General features: G+C 34.9%; 1 protein-coding gene across 1 annotated transcript in view; it reads right to left on the minus strand.

Moving 5' to 3' along the window:
- The window catches only part of LOC143978273 (steroidogenic factor 1-like), a 311,323-nt gene extending 296,586 nt beyond the window's left edge, over window positions 1–14,737 (minus strand). The window contains exons 1-2 of the mRNA XM_077478843.1: window positions 14,552–14,737; window positions 13,198–13,316 (exon numbers count right to left, since the gene is read on the minus strand). Coding sequence (XP_077334969.1) covers window positions 13,198–13,316; window positions 14,552–14,678 — 246 coding nt within the window. The 5' untranslated portion in view covers window positions 14,679–14,737. The remainder of the gene's footprint in view (window positions 1–13,197; window positions 13,317–14,551) is intronic.
- Between the last annotated feature and the right edge of the window lie 5,952 nt (window positions 14,738–20,689).

The raw sequence follows: 20,689 nt of genomic DNA on the forward strand, positions 1-20,689 counted from the left end.
CTTACTTTTGCAATAACATTGCAGCATACCTAGTCACTGTTATGTAGTCACTCTCAATGTGAGCCCACAAACATCTGCAGATTGAGTCTTTTGTAGGAACCTTCAAGTAACTGACCTTCATTAGATCAAAATGTTATATTAACTATTAATATTAGAGGCTAACCCCGAAAATATACAACAGTAACATAAAATCCCTCAGTGAAACTTATCACATAAGCAAGAAAAGTAAATAACCTCTAGTAGATGAATATAAAAATCTGTAAATAAATGTGTATATATATTTAATATTGTGAATAATTCAAATATCCAGTCCACATTTAAAAGTCCAACACCAATGTGAATATATATAGTCTTCCTTATACACTCATGCACAAGCGACAAATGTTTATTTTTTTTCACTATAATGAGTAAAACCAGCCAAATGTAGCCCACCACCATCTATATGGACCTATACTCACTGATCTTTCTTTGCCGCACTCTCTCAAGTATGGCAAAACAGGTGTAAACCATCCCAAGGACAAGCTCAACCCCACAGCTGTTAGATCCTCCTTGCAGCTTTTGTTTACCGGTAAAATAAATCAAGCTCCCAGAAAGTATCCAAATAAAGTAGAAAAATACACATAGTGTAACACCATCAAATAACTTGGTTTATTAAAACAAATAAATATACTCACAAGGTCACATAAAAAAAAAGCAAAAAAAAAGCTTCCCAATTGCCTAGCTCGGTGATTCGCTCAGCCTCCCAGTGCTCCAGCTGTAATCTCCCACACAGGCAGCCGCGTTGTATGTAAAGCTCTTTTGACAGATCACTAGCTTACTGGAAGTTTTACGCATTATGTCTAGTTCCTCCAGAGGGTATATGGGGTTAAATTATATATTAAAGGCAAACTGCATTTTGCTTAATGCAAATCCAAATACATATTTTACTTTAATATAAATTGATAGTTTAAATATGGTCCAGCCTTCAGCTTATAAGCAAACAAAATAGTGTAGCACCCTGGTAGGATTGCTAACAAATTTAGTTATGCTAAGTGGTATTTAACCTGGTAAATTAGTAGTTGTATCCACTGACTTACTGTCCTAAGCCTGAATATGGTGCATTTCTCTCTTCTGTCAATAGGTGGCACTGCTACCTTTGGCATTAGAATGACAAGACCACAGTGAGTTCAGGTTGTGAATAGACATAATTTCTCAGCCAATCATATTTGTGGCTAAGCATGTTGGGAGAGTCTATTTAAGGGGAATAAGTCAGGTGACCAGTGTTCTTTAAGCCCCAGGCTGAGGCCTGGGGTCTGTAGGTGAAGCAACAGCTGAATGTTAGGCCTAAGCCTGAGGCCTAGCCACGTGTGTAGAGGCTCAGCCCAAAGGGAACCTGATCGTTGCAGAGGTTCAGCCAGACGGTAAACCAAGTGTTGCCAGAGGTGAAGGAGAAGCAGTTGCCACATGGGATGACCACTCCTGTTACCAGATGCAAGTGAGGACCAGAGGTCAGAGATAAAGGGGACACCGTCACCAGTAAAGGGCAACTACTCCTGTTATCAGAGGCCAGGTTTGTGAAGTCTGAAGAGCAGCCTTTTTCACTAGCCGGGGATGGTGAACAAGTTGGGAAAGCTTCAGCATTCGAGTCAGGGACTCAGGGGGTGATTGTGGGTGACACTTGAAGAGAATCCAGCAGGTTAGCTGAGAGCCAAGCCAGGGACCCAGCAGGTAACGTGGGTGATGCTTGGAGTGTACTGCAGGTTAGCTGTGGAAGAGCTCAGGGTTCTAGCGGGGAGCTGGGATCTGAAGGTCCGGTGAGAAGACTGGGAGAAAATCTGCAGTAAGAGCCTGTGAGATGTGAGTGAAGATCCTCAAATGGGGACAATGTGAGTGTGGATCTACATTGAATTTGGAGAGTTCAGTTGCCATAGGAGACAGTGGTTCTACAAATACAGTGCTGCAACCAGCTTAAGGGCCCTCACCCTGTATAGCTGTTTGCCTATTTTGTCTCAGAGTCTGCCAATTGCTATTGCATCTGCTTAAGGGTGTTCAGGCCGTAACCCTCTCTCCCCCAGTTTTTGTTCAGAGACAATAAATCTCTTTTGTTCACATTCAAAAAGTGACTGGCGCCCAATCCTTCCATCATGCATTACACCCACTATGCCTAGTAAGCCACTCTACAAAGAAGGGTGTCAGCTCTCCCTGACCCTGGACGTCACCATTAGGCCTCTACGGGTCAGGGCCATTGCTATACTAGCAAATAAAAAAAAAAAATAGCATTCACCAGTAAGGTATGCTAGTGCAAAGTGCTGCATAGCTGTGTGGCCACAAAGATCTATGACGTTTCCTGTATATGGACCAACTGAGTTGCTGAAGTCTGTTATTTTACCTGATTCCCTAACTGCACAAGCTTTTTTTTTTAGCCTTTTCAAATTCTTTCAATTTCTTTTTAGCACATATAGATCAGTAGATGTTGGCATAATTAATGTGATATACGAATACAATAAACATGTTCATTCAGATGAACAAAGCTATGTTTTTTGCAGTAAACAGAGGTCCTAGAGAGATGCAGTCATAATAAGTAATTATTATGTGTGATGTTACAAAGTGAACAGTGTTGCATATTTGTAAAAAATACTATTCTCCTCAAACAATGGGGATATTTGTCTAAAAGGTGGCAATGCCTTGTGTTTCTCTTCATATTTATCAAGACTTAAATACCAATCCTAACAAAATGGACTTTATATGATAATGATTCAGAGGACATAAAGCCAGTACTATACAATGCACTAAAATCGTTGTGGTTTATGTATTAAAGGAGCCAATGTATATGTAAAAATCCTACTAACCAGGACTGAATCAATACATCTGTTTACCCACTGACTTGGATGACCTTAAAAGAAAACCTTTCTTGCGAAGGAGGTTGCCATTGCTACTTCTCAAATAACAATTTCTTTGCCGTCGTCTTTACCCACTTGCTTTAATACTTCGGGGTTGATTTACTAAAGGTAAAAAGACTGTGCACTTTTCAAAGTGCAGTTGCACTCTGCTAGTGCAGTTGCCCCAGATCTTAGTAAACGAAATAAGGCTTCACTTTGCAAAGAGAACCCAATCACGTACAAGGAAAATAAAAAAACAATGCATTTTTGCTTGCACATGATTGGATGATGGAAGTCAGCAGAGCTTCTGCTCATTTACTAAGCTCTTGGGCAACTGCTCTTGCAAAGTGCACTGTCTATTTGCCTTTAGTAAATCAACCCCTTTGTGTCTTTTTCCTGAAACAAGATTGGAAATAAAATGACTGACTTTACGAATATACATCATTTAGCATTATTGTTCCTGGTCAGTGACGCAAAAACCTTACCGATCTCAGTTTGTCAGCCTGCATTGACTGCCTCCAGGCAGTACTGTCTTTAATGTATTTATTGTTATATATGCTCCAGCTTGGAGGCTCTTAGTTTCTAATGTAAAATATTAGACAGTTTTTTTTTTTGTTTTTTTTTTTGTTTTTTTACTGACTAGCTGGCTAATGTGCTGGAAAATACATTTTGTACACTTTACTCTAAAAAGCTAGTTATACATTGGAGTAGCTGCCATTTTTGATTAGCATGCAGGTAAGAAGGCCAAACTTTACAGATATGGATGTTGCATAATTGTTTAAGGTCATTGGCTCAAACCTTATTGAACCCAGTTTGGCAGGATCCTAGTCAGACAACCAGCATCTTTAGAGGGGTATTGGCAATGGTAGCATTCATGTGCCTCTCATGAATGGTTTGCTTTAAAGCAAATCTGTCACTAGAAAAAAAAACAGCTGTCATGTATAAGGTGAAAAGTTCTGTATTATATTCCTTTTCCAGGGAAATAACTGTCTTTCACAAAAACAATAATAGTAGACTGTATATGTATGTCAATTAACCAAGGCTCGTAGTTCAATAAAGCTGCATGTACACAAAAGATAAAAGGTACTCAGAGGAGTATCAAATTGAAAATAGGTAGTATTAAACATACTTACTTGTAGCATATGGTTAGACAATGGAATATGAACTATTGTGGCTTAAAACCAATCCCTCTGTATTCCCATTGGCTAATGTTCTCATCATTGCAGGTCACCGTCACTATTTTAAGATCTCACAAAGAGATCATCCCAATGAGTAGACTCTATAGACATAAAGAACGCTCTTCTAAGACTATCTGCAAAATCTCAGTGGATGTGGTGCCCAGGCTGTACATATACCAAAGCAAACTAGCTCTGTGTTTTAAGCCCATGTGGCTATCACTTGATCTCTTGAACTCAATGTTTTTGGTAAGGGAGATGTTGTGTTTCTGATGAGTAAATGGAGGGCCATTCTGAAACACATTGAACCTTTTTCAATAAATGTAATGTTTTATGCTGCATGTCTATGTATTGTTTTTCAAGCGTGGTATGTGGTGTCCTTTTGCACCGATAACATTGATCTCAAGAGACTTAGTGATAAACACAAAGCTATTTTGTCATGGTGTGTATAAATGCAGCCCAACCACCGCATATGGTGAGCTCTTCTGCTGCTAGTGAATCCTATGATATTTGAAGATACTCTTGGGGGATCACATTTTCACGCCTGTAGATCAACCCTATTCGGTTGATTTATTTAAACTGGAGAGGGCAAAATCTGGTGCAACAGTGTATGGTAGTCAATCAGCCTCCAATTTTAGCTTGTTAAATTGGGCTTTAAAGGATAAGCTAACCTTTGGAAACATGTTACATGTTCCACCTATTTTTAGGTGGAACATGTAGCATATTCCCACTGCTGCAGCCTTTCCCTGACCCACCACCTCTAGTGTGCATATATGGAAGGAGCATCAGATTAAAAAATAAGATTACAAGTTAATTTATTTATGTTGTGATAAAAGATAGCCAACACCTTTAGGGGGTAAAGGGAACCCCCCTTTATTATGGCTACAATAAAACACAATATAATGTAAAAATAATTGTGACTGATAAAATCATGAGCCTAACAATTGTAAAACATCATGGATAACATACATATACATGTGCGTACAGATACGTGCATTTAAAAATACCCACATATACATGTAATGAAATTAATGGAATATCAGATAATAAATGATAAGGTGCGATGAGTTCATTTTCAAAATTAATAATATCCGATTCTCCATGGTTAATAGATGCCATTGCACCATTATATATGTAACTGAAATAATACACATAAAATCAAACAATTTAATATAATAATTAAAGAAAAAAAAACCTGATGGGTTAAAAGAATTATGTAAAAAAAGAAAGATACATATATTGTATATGTGCATGTCTAAAATTGAAAGAAATATATACTTAATATGTTAAACTGGTACACTAAAAATGCTGCATATGGAAGCTATGCCGAAAAAATGCATTTAAAGGCTATTTCAAAGAAATGCCCATAAATAAAATATGTGAACAAGACTATGCTATAAGCTCAGAGAGAAAGAAGTTGCTACCATTTTGAAGACCCTCAAAGACTTTTCAAAAAACTGATTTGGAACATAAGTAAGCACTTCACTGTTTTTTGCAAAGTCTTTGAGGGTCTTCAAAATGGTAGTAATTTTTTTCTCCCTGTGCTTATAGCATAGTCTTGTCCACATATTGTATTTATAGCATTTCTTTGACATTTATTTGGCCTTTATATACATTTTTTTGGCATAGCTTCCATATGCAGCATTTTTTGGTATAACTTGCACATATATATGTATAATTTGTTTCTTTTACATAATTTTTTTAACACGTCAGTTTTTTCTTCTTTAATAATTATATTGAATTATTTGATTTCATGTGTATTATTTCAGTTACATATATAATGGTGCAATAGCATCTACTAAAGATATAGAATTGGATATCATTAATTTCAGAAATTAACCTATTGCACCTTATCACATAAGATCTAATATTCCGTCATTTCTTTATCTTCATTTCATTGCATGAATGCATTCTTGTGAATTTGCGGGTATTTTTGGATGCACGTATGTGTATGCAGTTGTATGTGTATGTTATCCATGATGTTTTACGATTGTTAGGCTCATGATTTTATCAGTCACAAATATTTTTTACTTTAATTTTTATTATATTATGTTTTCCTGTAGCCTTGATGAAGGGGTAGTTCCTTTGACCCCAAAACACGTTGGCTGTCTTTTTTACAAGATCAGAAAAATTATTTGGACTCTTATTTTTATGGCCTGGTGCTCCTTCCATATATGCAAATCTTTTACCTGCTGGAGTACCCACAGTAGGGTAACCTTGCCTGTTGTAAGCAGCCTAACATGAGCCAGTAGGCTCTTCAAATGGTTCTTGCCCTCTCACTACCTTATTTAACCCCCCTGACGGTATTCCCGAGTCTGGCTCGGGGTGGAATTTTTATACCAAGAGCGGTAACCCCGAGCCAGACTCGGGACTGCATCGCTGGATTCAGGAGGATGTTTACTTACCTTCTCCCTCGGATCCAGCGATGTCCCCGCGCTGTACGAGCGAGCCGTGTCTCGCTCGATCTATCACGGAGCCGATCTCCGTGCCCTGCGGGCGTTGCGACGCACAGGGACGGAGATCGGCGCCAAATTCAAAAAATGAAACACACAGTATACATACAGTATAATGTAATCTTACAGATTACATTGCTGTATGTAATAATTTCACATCCCCTTTGTCCCTAGTGGTCTGTCCAGTGCCCTGCATGCAGTTTTATATAATAAAAACTGTTCTTTATGCCTGGAAACTGGAGATTGTCCATAGCAACCAAACTGTCATTTTACATCAAAAATGGTTTTAGACCAGCTAGAAAACAGCGATAATAAATTGTAATCACTCGCAGAATTGAGCGATAGCGATTTGTGGGGAGATCCGTCATCAAATACTGAAAAGTAATGACAGTGACAATTCTGCAACTGAGCAAATTTCAGTGTTTTTGATTTGATTACATTATTGAATAATTTTTATTATTGTTATATTATTATTTGGTACAATTATTTATAGTTATTTATTATATTATAATTTATGATTTCATTTTTCAAACTTTATCATACCCGGGATGTCTGCTAGACTCTGGTTTGGACAGATTTAAGAGAGTTATTCCTAAGAATTACAGGACTACAATATAAAACGCCAAATTTTCATGCAAAATAATGGTACCGCTTTTAGCACCTAAAATCCGAAATAATCGTACAGCCAGGGAGGTTAAACTCATATCAAAGTCCCAGTGCTTCTTGGATATAATTTTTTTCATTGCCACCACCTCTAGGTGCACCTTCTCCCCAAACATTGTTGTCACAATATAAAAAGAAATTAGGCCATGCAGGGCTCCACCCGCCCAATTGCATTATTCATTCACAGAGTTCTGTGAATGGAAGAACTACAAGTATCTACAGCCTTTGCGGCTGTTGACTTGTAATTCACAATAAACTACCAGGTCACTGCTGAGTGCCCTAGATAGTTAATTACTTTGTTCTGTCATTGTGTAACTGCTTGCTTGTGCTAATCGTGGGTGCAATGCTTTGCAGGCTTCTAGTAAAAAAAAAATAAATGCACGTTTTTTTTACCTGCAAAAAGATGCATTTATTATTTTTCTACAAAAGTGAACTTATCCTTTAACAAACAAAATACCTGGAAGATGATTGGATTCTATATAACAGATTTTGCACTCCAATTTTAGTAAATCAACCCCTGTGTGAGATTAAGATGTTTCCATTTCAATATGTATTCACACAATGATGATTGCGCACACAGTGATTTCTGAACCTGGCTGAATCTGGTTGATTGTACAGTGATGCTCAATGTATGCAGTGCACTCCTAGTGTTCCATGCGTAATGAACATCTAAAAAATATTGCTTTTATGCCTTTTGGTTTACTGGAGAATGTGTAAGTTAACATTTCTCTGAAAAATAAATTGAAAATAAATATTGTGGTTGTCTCACTTTCAGCAATGACTTGCGTATATGTAAATTCCAATGGTATATAAAAAAAAAAAATTGTACACTACATTGCGGTGTGAAAAATGCAAAACACTGTATGTATGAGCATGAATTATTGAAATATCTGTTCCAAGCCATAGCATACAAAATCTTGTACACTGGCTAATGCTTAAACATCCATGCATTTGCACACAAACAATCTGTGTATATCCTTCTACATGCAGTTTACTGAGAGCTGTTCCAAATAAAGGGTTTTCAAGTGTCCATTACTGTAGTCCTGTGCACATGATGTAGTTTCATTCCTATGTGGTATGCATATTTAAAAATTCTAACAGCAATTAAATAGACCAAAAAAGACTAAAACAGAACACGTTTATTATATGCATGACAAAAGTGACATGACAAACCACACTCAGAAATATATATATATATATATATATATATATATATATATATATATATATATATATATATATATATATATATATATATATATATATATAAATAAATCAGGCCCATCATATAAGCACTAAATAAAGATTCCATCAGAATGTTTAGGCATTCTTTAACATAATGCACTGAAATATGCTATATGACAGGCTGTTGTAGGACATTGTGGGATTTATTTAGAAAACTAAACATACAGGGGTTTATTTCCTAAAGCTGGAGAGTGCAAAATTAGGCTCACTTCTGCATAGAAACCAGCTTACAGTTTTTTTTTTTTTTTTTTCCAAAGCTTAATTGAACAAGCTGGGGTTAGAATCTTATTGGTTTCTATGCAGAAGTGAACTTGATTTTGCACTCTCCAGCTTTAGGAAATAAACCCCTGTATGTTTAATTTTCTTCTTTTTTTTTTTTACAGAGGTAAAGGCTGAAGGAAAAGCTATGCATTTGTGGAAACAAATTATCAAATATTTTGAAAAAAAAAAAAATGTACCTAAGCCTACGCTTCCTACAAAAGCAAAATCTGGGGTGAGTTTTAAAAATGGTCTTGGCAGTGAACATAGGACAGGATAAAAATTGCTAGTTTAGTTTTCAGACCCATTATTAATAGTAAAAATTTCATCTTTAAAAAGTCTCAAAAACAGCAAAGTCCACTGACAGAAAAATTTAACTGGGAAGATAGATGTGTTCACTACTAATATGTTATCAGAATTGAATTATAAAAAAATATATAAGATTACCCTTCAGTTATCACTTCCAATCTATTCAAGTCCCTTATTAGTGTAAAAACAATAACATTATAAAAAGTACCAGAATAAAAGATAACATTTATTAATTTAATCAACATAAGATAGCAGTATTAGAAATAGATGGATTGATTAATAAGAAAAATGATATTGATAAATATCTAGATAGTAGCTGCATGGTTGGGAGGAGAGAGAATGATATAAGATTAACATACATATATACAATATTATATATATATATATATATATATATATATATATATATATATATATATAAAGCAGGCAGCAGGTGCACTGTGGAATTACAATTCCCCAGCGTAGTTTAATAAATCTCAACATTTAGATGGGGTGCAGTATATAAATATATATATATAATGGCATAGTTGAGGCTTTTTGGCGACTTTGTATATGATGCAATGCACTATATGTGCTTTTTTTAGCTAATATAGAGGTTGGCAGCCTGTTATTATTATTATTATTATTTAAGGTACTCATATAGCACTGTCAATTTACGCAACACTTTACATATTCATTGTACATTCACATCAGTCCCTACCCTCAAGGAGCTTACAATCTATGGTCCCCAACTCACATTCATATACAGGGGCTAATTTAGACAGAAACCATTTAACCTACCAGCATGTCTTTGGAGTGTGGGAGGAAACCAGAGTACCCAGAGGAAACCCACGCAGGCACAGAGAGAACATGCAAACTCCAGGCAGGTAGTGTCGTGGTTGGGATTGGAACCGACAACCCTTTTTACTGCTAGGTGAGAATGCTACCCACTACACCACTGTGCTTCCTTTGTATGCTCTAGTCAACCCACTGGGTTATTTATATATATTCATATTTTATTTTATTTCTTTAAATTTGTTGAATGGGGCTCATTCACATCTCTATGTCTTACTGAGAATGTCCTACCTCAGAGAAACACTAACACGTATTATAATTTAACCTGTTCCCCTTAACACCTAACCTAATCCTAAAATTAACACTTAGTCTACATTTTACTCTACACCGAAATGTAAGCCCTAGCCTATTCCTGAAATTTCTTACCCAAACCTCTGCTTAAACTTTCATTTTTTTTAAAAAAAAAACCACCTAACTTAACTTTAGAACTGACGCTTAAACGTATAGCTCCCCATAATCTTAACCCTTAATTTAACCCTCCTAATCCCTGACTCAGAACTGTACTTATCTTTTAACCTACATAAGGGTAAAATTAAAATATCCCCTAAACCATATACCTAAACCTAAATAAACCTAATAAACCTAAACCAGGCTGATACCTTACCAAGCTGATATATACTTTTTGTAACAGCTTGGATATGAACTAAAATAACAGCACCTATAAAGTCCAAGTCACCCAACCTGGACACCTTATCACCACAATGACATTGGCACTTTGGTGACTCTTTTTGCCTGCAGTTTTTAGAGTACAAATCAGAACAAAGATCTTGCAATCCAAGGACAATACTTGGGGATGCAGGCTGTTTAGGAATCTATAATGAAAATTTCTGTTTGACTTTACCACCCAATGGAATATTATTTCCTATAACAATGCACACCATGATTTATACTGCTCATATTGTTGGCGCTATATAAATCGTGTATGATAATACTAATTATAATAATAATAAAGCTACAAAAATATTTATTATAAATATACATTTTCTTCACTCAGTGAGGTTTTAGTAAATAATAGATGCCTTTACAGTAATACATTTTTGAATCTTCCTTTTTATTTCATTACCTTAGCTTGAAGTGTGATAAATCTTAAGTAAATCATTCTTTGTTTCAATATAACACACCTCTAATTATTTTAATAATGTGTAATGTCACTGTTGAGCAGTGTTGTGACTAATCTACTGCTTTACAAGTACAATAAGGATAGTGTTGATATATTCATATCAACACTATATCATGACCTCAGCGTGGGAAGACTTGCCTCATATTGTATACAAAGCCCTTTTAACTGGACTTTAATTGGGCCCTGCTTCCACTGGGATGAGGGAAAGGAAGGAAGAAAGGAAAGGAAGAAAGAAAGAAGGATGGACGTTAGTTTCATACTAGCTGAATTAATGGATTTATTTTAGTAGTCATTATTTTTCAATCCAACCCAATAGTTTGACCGTATGTTCTAATCCTGTTTTTTGCTTAGCTGTTAACCTGTATATATGTTATTACAATTTAGTCAAAAAGGCAAGAAAAAAAAAGAGTAAGATGCTATAGATTAAATTCGAATGAATGGCAAATATGCACGGAAAATGAAAGGATTGCACCACATAAAAAAAAAATTAATAAACCACACAGATAGGAAATTTCCTGACTAACCCAGTTGTTTTCCTTGGTCACCAGCCAGAAAAGTTAGAGGTTTTATTCCCCACTTTCTTTGCCAACATGAATTTAGCTTCTGCCATTAAAGATTTTTTTTAACATTACTATGCTCAGATAACTTTTGAACATGGAAAACTCACAAGATTTTCCATCATGCTGGAAAATATCTCACATCAAGCATAATCAGAGGACTTGTTGTTTGAGTTAATTGTGCGCTTATAATTTTCCTTTTTTATTTAAAAAAATATGTAAATCCTTCAAGCACACAATCAACAATTAGTATGTGGAATATTCCTTTTGGTAAAATAGATCTTTCTTTATAGCCATACGCCAAAAGGAATATTCCACACATGCGCATAACAAATACTATAAGCTAAGGAATCATTATTATCTCAATACTAAATTGTCATTTGCATTCACTGAGGTTTTTTTTTTTTTTTCTTTTTTTCGCCTTTTGCTGTATCAAGATGATTTAGATGAGGTCAAATATAAAGTAGTTTTTTACTTGAGACATTGCAGAAAACACTTTTTTTTTTATTTTTTTTTTTTATTTATCCTCATCATATATCGTAATCCGCAGTGCAAAAATCAGCTGATTTGGAGGATCATATTGAATACGGGAACACTTTTGCAGAGCTGCCTGCCAGCTGCATGAAAACGCTCAGACTGTGCCTGATCTCTACAGAGCGAAAAAAAAAAATAGAATGACCTTATTATATTGCAACTTTAGTCTCCAATAGAGATCTCATAAATATATTGCTTTAGCTTGAATTCACAGAGCTTCACAAGAGGATACAGATCTTCATTTTCAGTAATGTCACTGTAATATTAAAATCTCAGTGGATGCAGCTGAAAATAAATGTCACTTTTTAAAATAGTGATTATTCTGGGATTTTAGCTTTGCAAAGCCTTGTTTAATTCTTGTCATGTGAGCCTGATGTCTAATTAGTGAATGAAGATGACATATTTTATTTTCTATAGTATTTGGTGTGCCTCCCTAGGTATTTTTTTTTTTAAGTTGTACATAAGCATATGCTCATTTGTGCCTACTGTAAAGCACTAAAGGATAAGAAAGAGCTGTACAAATAGAAAATAATAACAGCACTACTACTTTTAATCACCCTCATCATATATTATTATTATTATTATTATTATTATTATTATTATTGCAACTGAAAACTGGGCATCAGGATTCAATAGAAAATAGGTGGAAAAAATTCAACCCAAACCACAGACAGATATACCTGCTGCAATCTGATCCCACTGAACCTGGCAGGATTGTCTCATAATCATTGGCTATGTGTGAGTAACCTTAATAACTTTAGATATATTTCCATTTAAATATAATGTATCTATGAATGATGCATTATCTAAATAGACATATTTATACCTGAAGTATTTTTACATACAATAAACAGGTAATTACTACTACACAGTATTAAAAAACAATAACTTGCACCAGCATTAAAAAGTAATATACCAGCAAAAATAACAGCAGCAATAAACATTAAGTATAAATGCAGACAAATTAAAAGAGTTTCAAAAATAAAAAGCTGAATTTAACCCACAAAATAATAATATTAATAAGATGATGTTGATGATGATGACTGCTGATGATGACAATAATCTTAATAGTAGTAGTAATATTATTATTAATAATAATATTAATAAAAGAAAATGTTGAGTGGGTTGTTGGGGTGTGCTCTGTGCCTGTCATCATTATGGTCATCATTGTCAAACCACCCATACACATACCTTGCAGCTTTCACAGGTGAGGAGCCCATAGTGATAACCAGATACCTTGTCCCCGCAGACTGGGCACATTTCATCCAGTTCTTCGTCGTAGTTATAATCCATCACTTTGTTGTGACTTCCTGCGAGGGAAAGACAGGAGAGAAAGCCAAGAGCTCGATCACAACTGGCATCAATCACATCGGTGGCTGGAACAGAGCTGCCACCTCCGTGCCACCCAATCACTGCTGGAATGTGATGATCACAGACTCATAGGGGAGATAGCCACATCCTCACACATCAGCCTCCCAGCACTCATTGGTGGTCATTGGACCTTCATGTACACAAAGAAAATAAGGCTTCATCTAGCCACTATATAAATATAAAAATAATAATATATATATATATATATATACAGATATGTGACTGTTCTTTTCATTGTGTGTGTAATTATGCCTGCCACTGTAGACCCGATATCTGAATATCAGGACTACCGTTTATAATCCTAACGATCAGATATACTTCACTATAAATAAACGCATCATCTAAAAGGAAATGTACAACGCTAAACAGGTACATCGGATGATGTACAAAGATATATTAAACATTATGGATATCTAGAATTGCTGGCCATAAAGGTGTACCAATAAACACCAAGGGCTCATATGGGAACATTTAATTATCTCTGCCAGGTGGAGAAAATAAGGATTTGCACAACATCTAATGGAGCAGACCAATAAAATATTCAGTGTAGTGTATATAAGACTTACTAAATATATATATATATATATATATATATATATATATATATATATATATATATATATATATTTATTTATATCTATATATTTATTTATTTATTTATTTATTTCCTTCGTCTGTTTTTTTTTTTTTTTTTACCTCTTTACACATATACACAAAATACACATATTCTTCTGATCACACATGGCAAAGCATATATATATATAGAGAGAGAGAGAGAGAGAGAGAGAGAGAGGAACTATATATATATATATATATATATATATATATATATATATATATATATATATATATATATATTCTTTTTTCCCCCACCTGTCTCCCTTTTCCTCCATGCACATATACACAAAATATACATATGTTTGTGATCACACATGGATGCCTGGTACTATACTGCTTAAAATCAAATACTCATTTTCTCAGGAGTGAAATCTACAACAGATCTATTCCACGTCAGAGATGTAGAGAGAACATTAAACAAAGCAATTTCTCTAAGAAACAGATGTCGATCTTCTAAAGATGATCTTCTATATCAAAACGAATGCTATACCTAACGTGTGAATTCGGTGTTTGGTTGTGAGTAGAGTGGCACATGAAGTAGATGTGATTGTCTTACCTGTAGAGCAGTGCAGCTTGTAGTCGTGATGAGCGGTGCAGTCCCCGTCCACCTTGGATAACATGTAGTGACAGTGCTGGCTGTCAGAGGACGGCTCGCTCTCCTGGAAGGACTGTGGGCGCACCATGTGTCAGAGAGCGCCGCTTCCTATTTACACCTCACCTCTGTCCACATTGGGGGAGTGACAGCCAGTCTGTGCCTCGGCCACACCCACCCAACGGGACATTTAAATCGTCCACAAGGATGGATACCTCTGTCAGGGGGCTGGCATCTTCTGTGCGTGCTGATTGGTTAGCACCCCAGCCAATGGGGAAAGGAAGCTATCGAAAACCACAGTGATTAACTACCAGGCAAATTCTGCGTTGACTATATATATATATATATATAGAATTGTTCGTACGTTAGAATACTAAATAATTCCAAACGTATAAACTTTCCTGGAATATATATATTTATATATATTTTTTTATTAGTAGTATTTATTTATTTTTTACTTTTATTTATTTATTTATTTATTTCACCACGCATGCAATCTGATAGATTCCGGAAGATCACCAAAAATTAATAAAAAGCAAAAAGGGGTTTAAATACAGAAAGATATAACATTCAGGAAAACAAAGCAGTACAGCTGTGCAACTTCTTGAATCTTATGGAGTAATACATGTTGTCTATCTGTACTGCAACCCCTTGATTTTTGTGATTATATATATATATATATATATATATATATATAATAAATGGTGTATTTTTTATATATATAGTGCGATATATATATATATATATATATATATATATATATATATATATATATAATATACACCATATAATATATATAATAATATATGGTGTATTTTTTATATATAGTATATACATATATATATATATATATATATTTATATATATATATATAAATGGTGTGTTTTTTTTTAAATGTATAGTGCGTTATATATATAATAAATGGTGTTTTTATATATATAGTGCGATATATATATATATATATATATATATATATATATATATATATATATATATATATATATATATATATATATATATATATACATATATATATATATATATATACATATATATATATATATATATAAATGACGTATATATATATATATTTATATATATAGTGCGTTTGTAATAGAGAGAAGGGCGCACATTTAAAAAAAAAATAGAAAAAAAATCAGCGGCTTGTATACTATATAGTACATATACAAATATAGGCGGATATGACATTAGATTAAAAAAAAGGTTGGATTGCAGAAACATTTGTTAGATTGGTTAGACAAAACTGTGGGGTTCATATACATTGATAGCAATGTTAGAAATATAGATAGATAGATAGATAGATAGATAGATAGATAGATAGATAGATAGATAGATAGATAGATAGATAGATAGATAGATAGATAGATAGATAGATAGATAGATATTCACAAATGTTCAGAAATGCTGCCATAAAGCTATACTGATCATCACTGATGATATTTTAAAATGACAATTGCCATGTATCTCCATACTGGTGCTTTCAATGAGTTGCGTTTCTACCTTTCTGATAAATATATAATAATAATAACAAAGTATGATTAATGATGGTATTATTACTTCTACTACTACTACTACTAATAATAATAATATGCTATTATTATTATTATTATTATTCATCCTGATGAACAAAAAACAGAAACTATGACCCACCTGTGTGCCCAATATCTAGTATATAACACAAAGGCTGGTCGCTAATGTAACTGCCGTTGTCCCTGCACTTGAATAAATGGTGTAGTGCCTTGATTTGACACAGAACAACAGTATAAGGCCATATGTGAACTCTCTCCAATTAGAACTCCATCTAATTCCAATTCCGTATAGTTCATGGCATTTAAATTCCCATCAAACAGGTCCCCGCACAGAGCAGAAAGCTTTATTTGGTTCTAATTGAGGTAATAGTATTCAGCTAGTCCTGGCCCGTCTGTCGCCCTCATTCTTCCCTGACTGCCGTTTTTTATCCCGGGCACAATGTAGCCGGCGGAGTTGTATTCAGGGCCCAATCTGTACAAAACGACATGAAATACCGGGATGCCTCTGGGACGACTAGGAGCACTTTTTTTTTTTTTTTATTATTATTGCATTATCCTTGCATATAACAAAAAGCCGAGTAATTCAAGGTAAAAAAGTGACTGAGCAGAAGCTGTATGAAAGCCTGGTGCTTTTCAGTAGGGTTTACCCCTTAAGAGTTCCAAGCTGTTGAGGCCAAAAATGAATAAAAAGTGAAAAGAGGGAAGAAGACATAAAAGTAAGCAGGCAGACAACTAGTACAGTTCACATGGAGCTCTGGAGGAACTCAGGAGAGTGCTAAACTCTCACCCAGATCCAGTGTGTGGGAGATGTCTTCCCAGCTCTGATTTGTCTTCCTTCTACCTCCCTGAGCCAACAACTTGCATTTTGTTGCTGCTACAAGTCCAAGCTAACAGCTAATAACAATATCCTGCCGAGCCTTCCTGCCTGCTAATGGTGAGCTACCTTCTTTTTCTTGGTTTGTTATAAAACTTACCATGTATATAGTATATGCATGGATTTGGTATACAAATAAAAGTTACCTTGTATATCAATATATGGATAAGTTTGTTATAAAACATACCATGTGTATAGCAATTGCATGGGGTTGTTATATATAAATTAACCTGTTTATAGTATATGCATGGGTTTGTTCTAAAAGTTACCATGTATATGGTATATGCATGACTGTTAAAAATAATAATAATGACCTTATATAATATATGCATGGATTTTTTATTACATTTACCTTGTCCGGTATGTGAATAGATTTGTTAGAGAACTTACCGGGTATGGGCTTGTTATATAAAATGACCCTGTATATAGTATACATGCATGGGTTTAATATGAAAGTTATTCTGTATTTATTTATGCATAGGTTTAATTTACAGCTTACCATGTATATAGTATATGCTTGGGTTTCTTATAAAAGTTACCATGTATATAATATATACATTGGTTTATTTTCAAAGTTACCATGTGTATAGTATGTACATGGTTTATTATCAAAGCTACCATGTATAGAATATATACATTGGTTTATTATCAAAGTTACCATATATATAATATATACATTGGTTTATTATCAAAGTTACCATGTATATAGTATATAAATTGGTTTATTATCAGTTACCATGTATATAGTATATAAATTGGTTTATTATCAAAGTTACCATGTAAATAGTATATACATTGGTTTATTATCAAAGTTACCATGTAAATAGTATATACATTGGTTTATTATCAAAGTTACCAAGTAAAAAGGCGATGGCATGCGAACTCTGCTGTACCTGGCAGTCGATTGAAGTTGTACGCCCTTCAGTTTTTATTTTTCTTCTGAATTTTTATATTTGTGGTAACTCTAGATTCGGGTAGTCTTCAAATATCCTGTTAGGTTATTCCAAAGTGTAAAGCTATACAATGCCCACCTAAATAGTAGGGTTTTTTAAATTGAATTGTGCTACTATATAACGTTGTATCCCCAATAGAATCGTTACATTGCATCTTCTTTTTTAGCAAAAATACCTTTCGTACACAATTAACGGAAATCCATCCATATACTATATATATATATATATATATATATATATATATATATATATATATATATATATATATATATATAGTAAATTGTATAACAAACTCATGCATATGCTAAATACATAGTATCCTTTATAAAAAAAAAAACATGCATATACTTTATACACTGTATTAATTATAATGAACTCTTGCATATACTAAATTTATGGTATCTTTACAACAAACCCATGTATATACTATAAACACAGTAACAATGCATGGTAACATTTTAACACATCCATATTATTATTATTATACAGGATTTATATTATATACATGGTAAGTTTATAATAAACCCATGCATATACAATGTACCTACATGGTCACCGTTATAATAAACCCATAAATATACCATATACAGGATGCCTTTTATAATAAACCCATGCTTATACAATATACATGGCAACTTTTATATAGCAAATCCATATACAGGCATACCCCACGTTTAAGTACACAACGGGGTTTATTTACTGAAGTTGGAAAGTGCAAAATCAGGCTCACTTCTGCATAGAAACCAATGAGTTTCTAACCCCAGCTTGTTCAATTAATCTTTGGTAATAAAACCTGGAAGCTCATTGGTTTCTATGCAGAAGTGAGCCTGATTTTGCACTTTCCAGCTTTAGTAAATAAACCCCATTGCGTACTTAAAAGTGAGGTATGCCTGTACTATACACATTGTGACTTTTTATTATTATTATTAACGTATCCTTGCATATACTATATACATTACATGTTTTATAACAAACCCATCCCGACATGTACTATATACTCGGTAATAACGTTTATAAAAATCCATGTATATACTATAAATAGATTATATATATATATATATATAAATAAATGCTAACTTTTATAATCAATCAATGCGTATAAAATATACATAGTAACCTTTTTTTTTTAATTATTTCTTTGTACGTGAGCCTTGTCCTTCTCTGTGAGGCTATACATATCTATCAGATGTAAGCAAGTATTCATCATTCCTTATAAGGGGAAGAAGGGAAGGCAATAATGAAGCCCACCGACCGCATCTGGACACCTGAGCTAACAAGCTGGCATTAATATTAATAATAACATACAATCTGAATGAAGTGCAGCTATCGGATGTTATTAAATACTTACGTTTGCAATTATAAAGAGATAAATAGTGATGGCCGAACGGTTCGCCCGGCGGTCGTTTCGCGGCGAATTTCCGACTTTCGCCGTCCGCGGGTTCGAACGCCTTTTTCCGTCGTTCGCCCCGGCGGACTTACGTGTTTAATGTATACAAGAACTTTAACCTTTCGTGACACGTTTATCATGTGTTACAGGACAACCAATTGAGACATGACAGCTCATGGACACTTGGACATTCCCCCTAACCTATAAATACACCCGATCCGGTGGCCATTTTACATTCTTTCTTCTGTCACTGTAGGGAAAGGATCCTGTGTGGAGTAGGGACAGAGAAAACGCTAGCTATTTGGTACACAAAAGTTCTTTTCAGGACTGGTATAGGTGTTAGGTCAGCAGCCTGAGTTTCTTTTGTCAGTTTAGATAAAGGGACAGAGCGCTGTATGCTGCTATTTTAGGGACAGCTCAGCCAGATTAGTCTTTCTTCATCATCATCATCATCATCATCATTAGCTGTTACTATCAGGTCCACAAAAGAGCTGTTCCAGCTAATCGTTCCAGCCTACTCTTTTTTGCCAATTTGTATAGGGACAGGCAGGAAGCAGTGTGTCAGGCAGTGAGGATAATTTTAAAGACTTGCTGTTACTATTAGTTCCACAAAGGTTCTTTTCAGGACTGGTATCAGTGGTACGGTAATAGGCTTGTACACGTATAATATTCTTTCTTCCAAATATAGAAAGAATATTATACTTGACTGCTGCCCTTCTGCTGCAGTCTGCTAATCATTCACAACTCACTTGTTCCACAAAGCTCTTTATCAGGACTGGTAACTTGGTCTGTCTAGGGTGCTACGGTACATAGGCTTGGGTGCGGTACAGTCTGCTGTTCTGTAAGGACCGCTATCGGTCCACAATACATAGGGTTGCCGTGCACTACTGCTGACCGCTGCCCTATACTGCAGCAGTCCTTCATTGGTATAGGGACTGACGTACAGTCTGCTAATCACTAACACACAACCTGCTTGGTCCACAAAAGTTCTTATAAGGACTGGTAACTTGGTATAGGGTGCTACGGTACATAGGCCTGAGTGCGTTACAGTCTGCTGTTCTGTAAGGACCGCTATCGGTCCACAATACATAGGGTTGCCGTGCACTACTGCTGACCGCTGCCCTATACTGCAGCAGTCCTTCAGCGGTATAGGGACTGACGCACAGTCTGCTAAACACTAACACACAACCTGCTTGGTCCACAAAAGTTTTTATAAGGACTGGTAACTTGGTATAGGGTGCTACGGTACATAGGCCTGAGTGCAGTACAGTCTGCTGTTCTGTAAGGACCGCTATCGGTCCACAATACATAGGGTTGCCGTGCACTACTGCTGACCGC

This window comes from Lithobates pipiens, unplaced genomic scaffold (assembly GCF_037356315.1).
Source record: "Lithobates pipiens isolate NorthernLeopardFrog02 unplaced genomic scaffold, aLitPip1_a1.2 Scaffold_1, whole genome shotgun sequence".
Taxonomy (NCBI): Eukaryota; Metazoa; Chordata; class Amphibia; order Anura; family Ranidae; genus Lithobates; species Lithobates pipiens.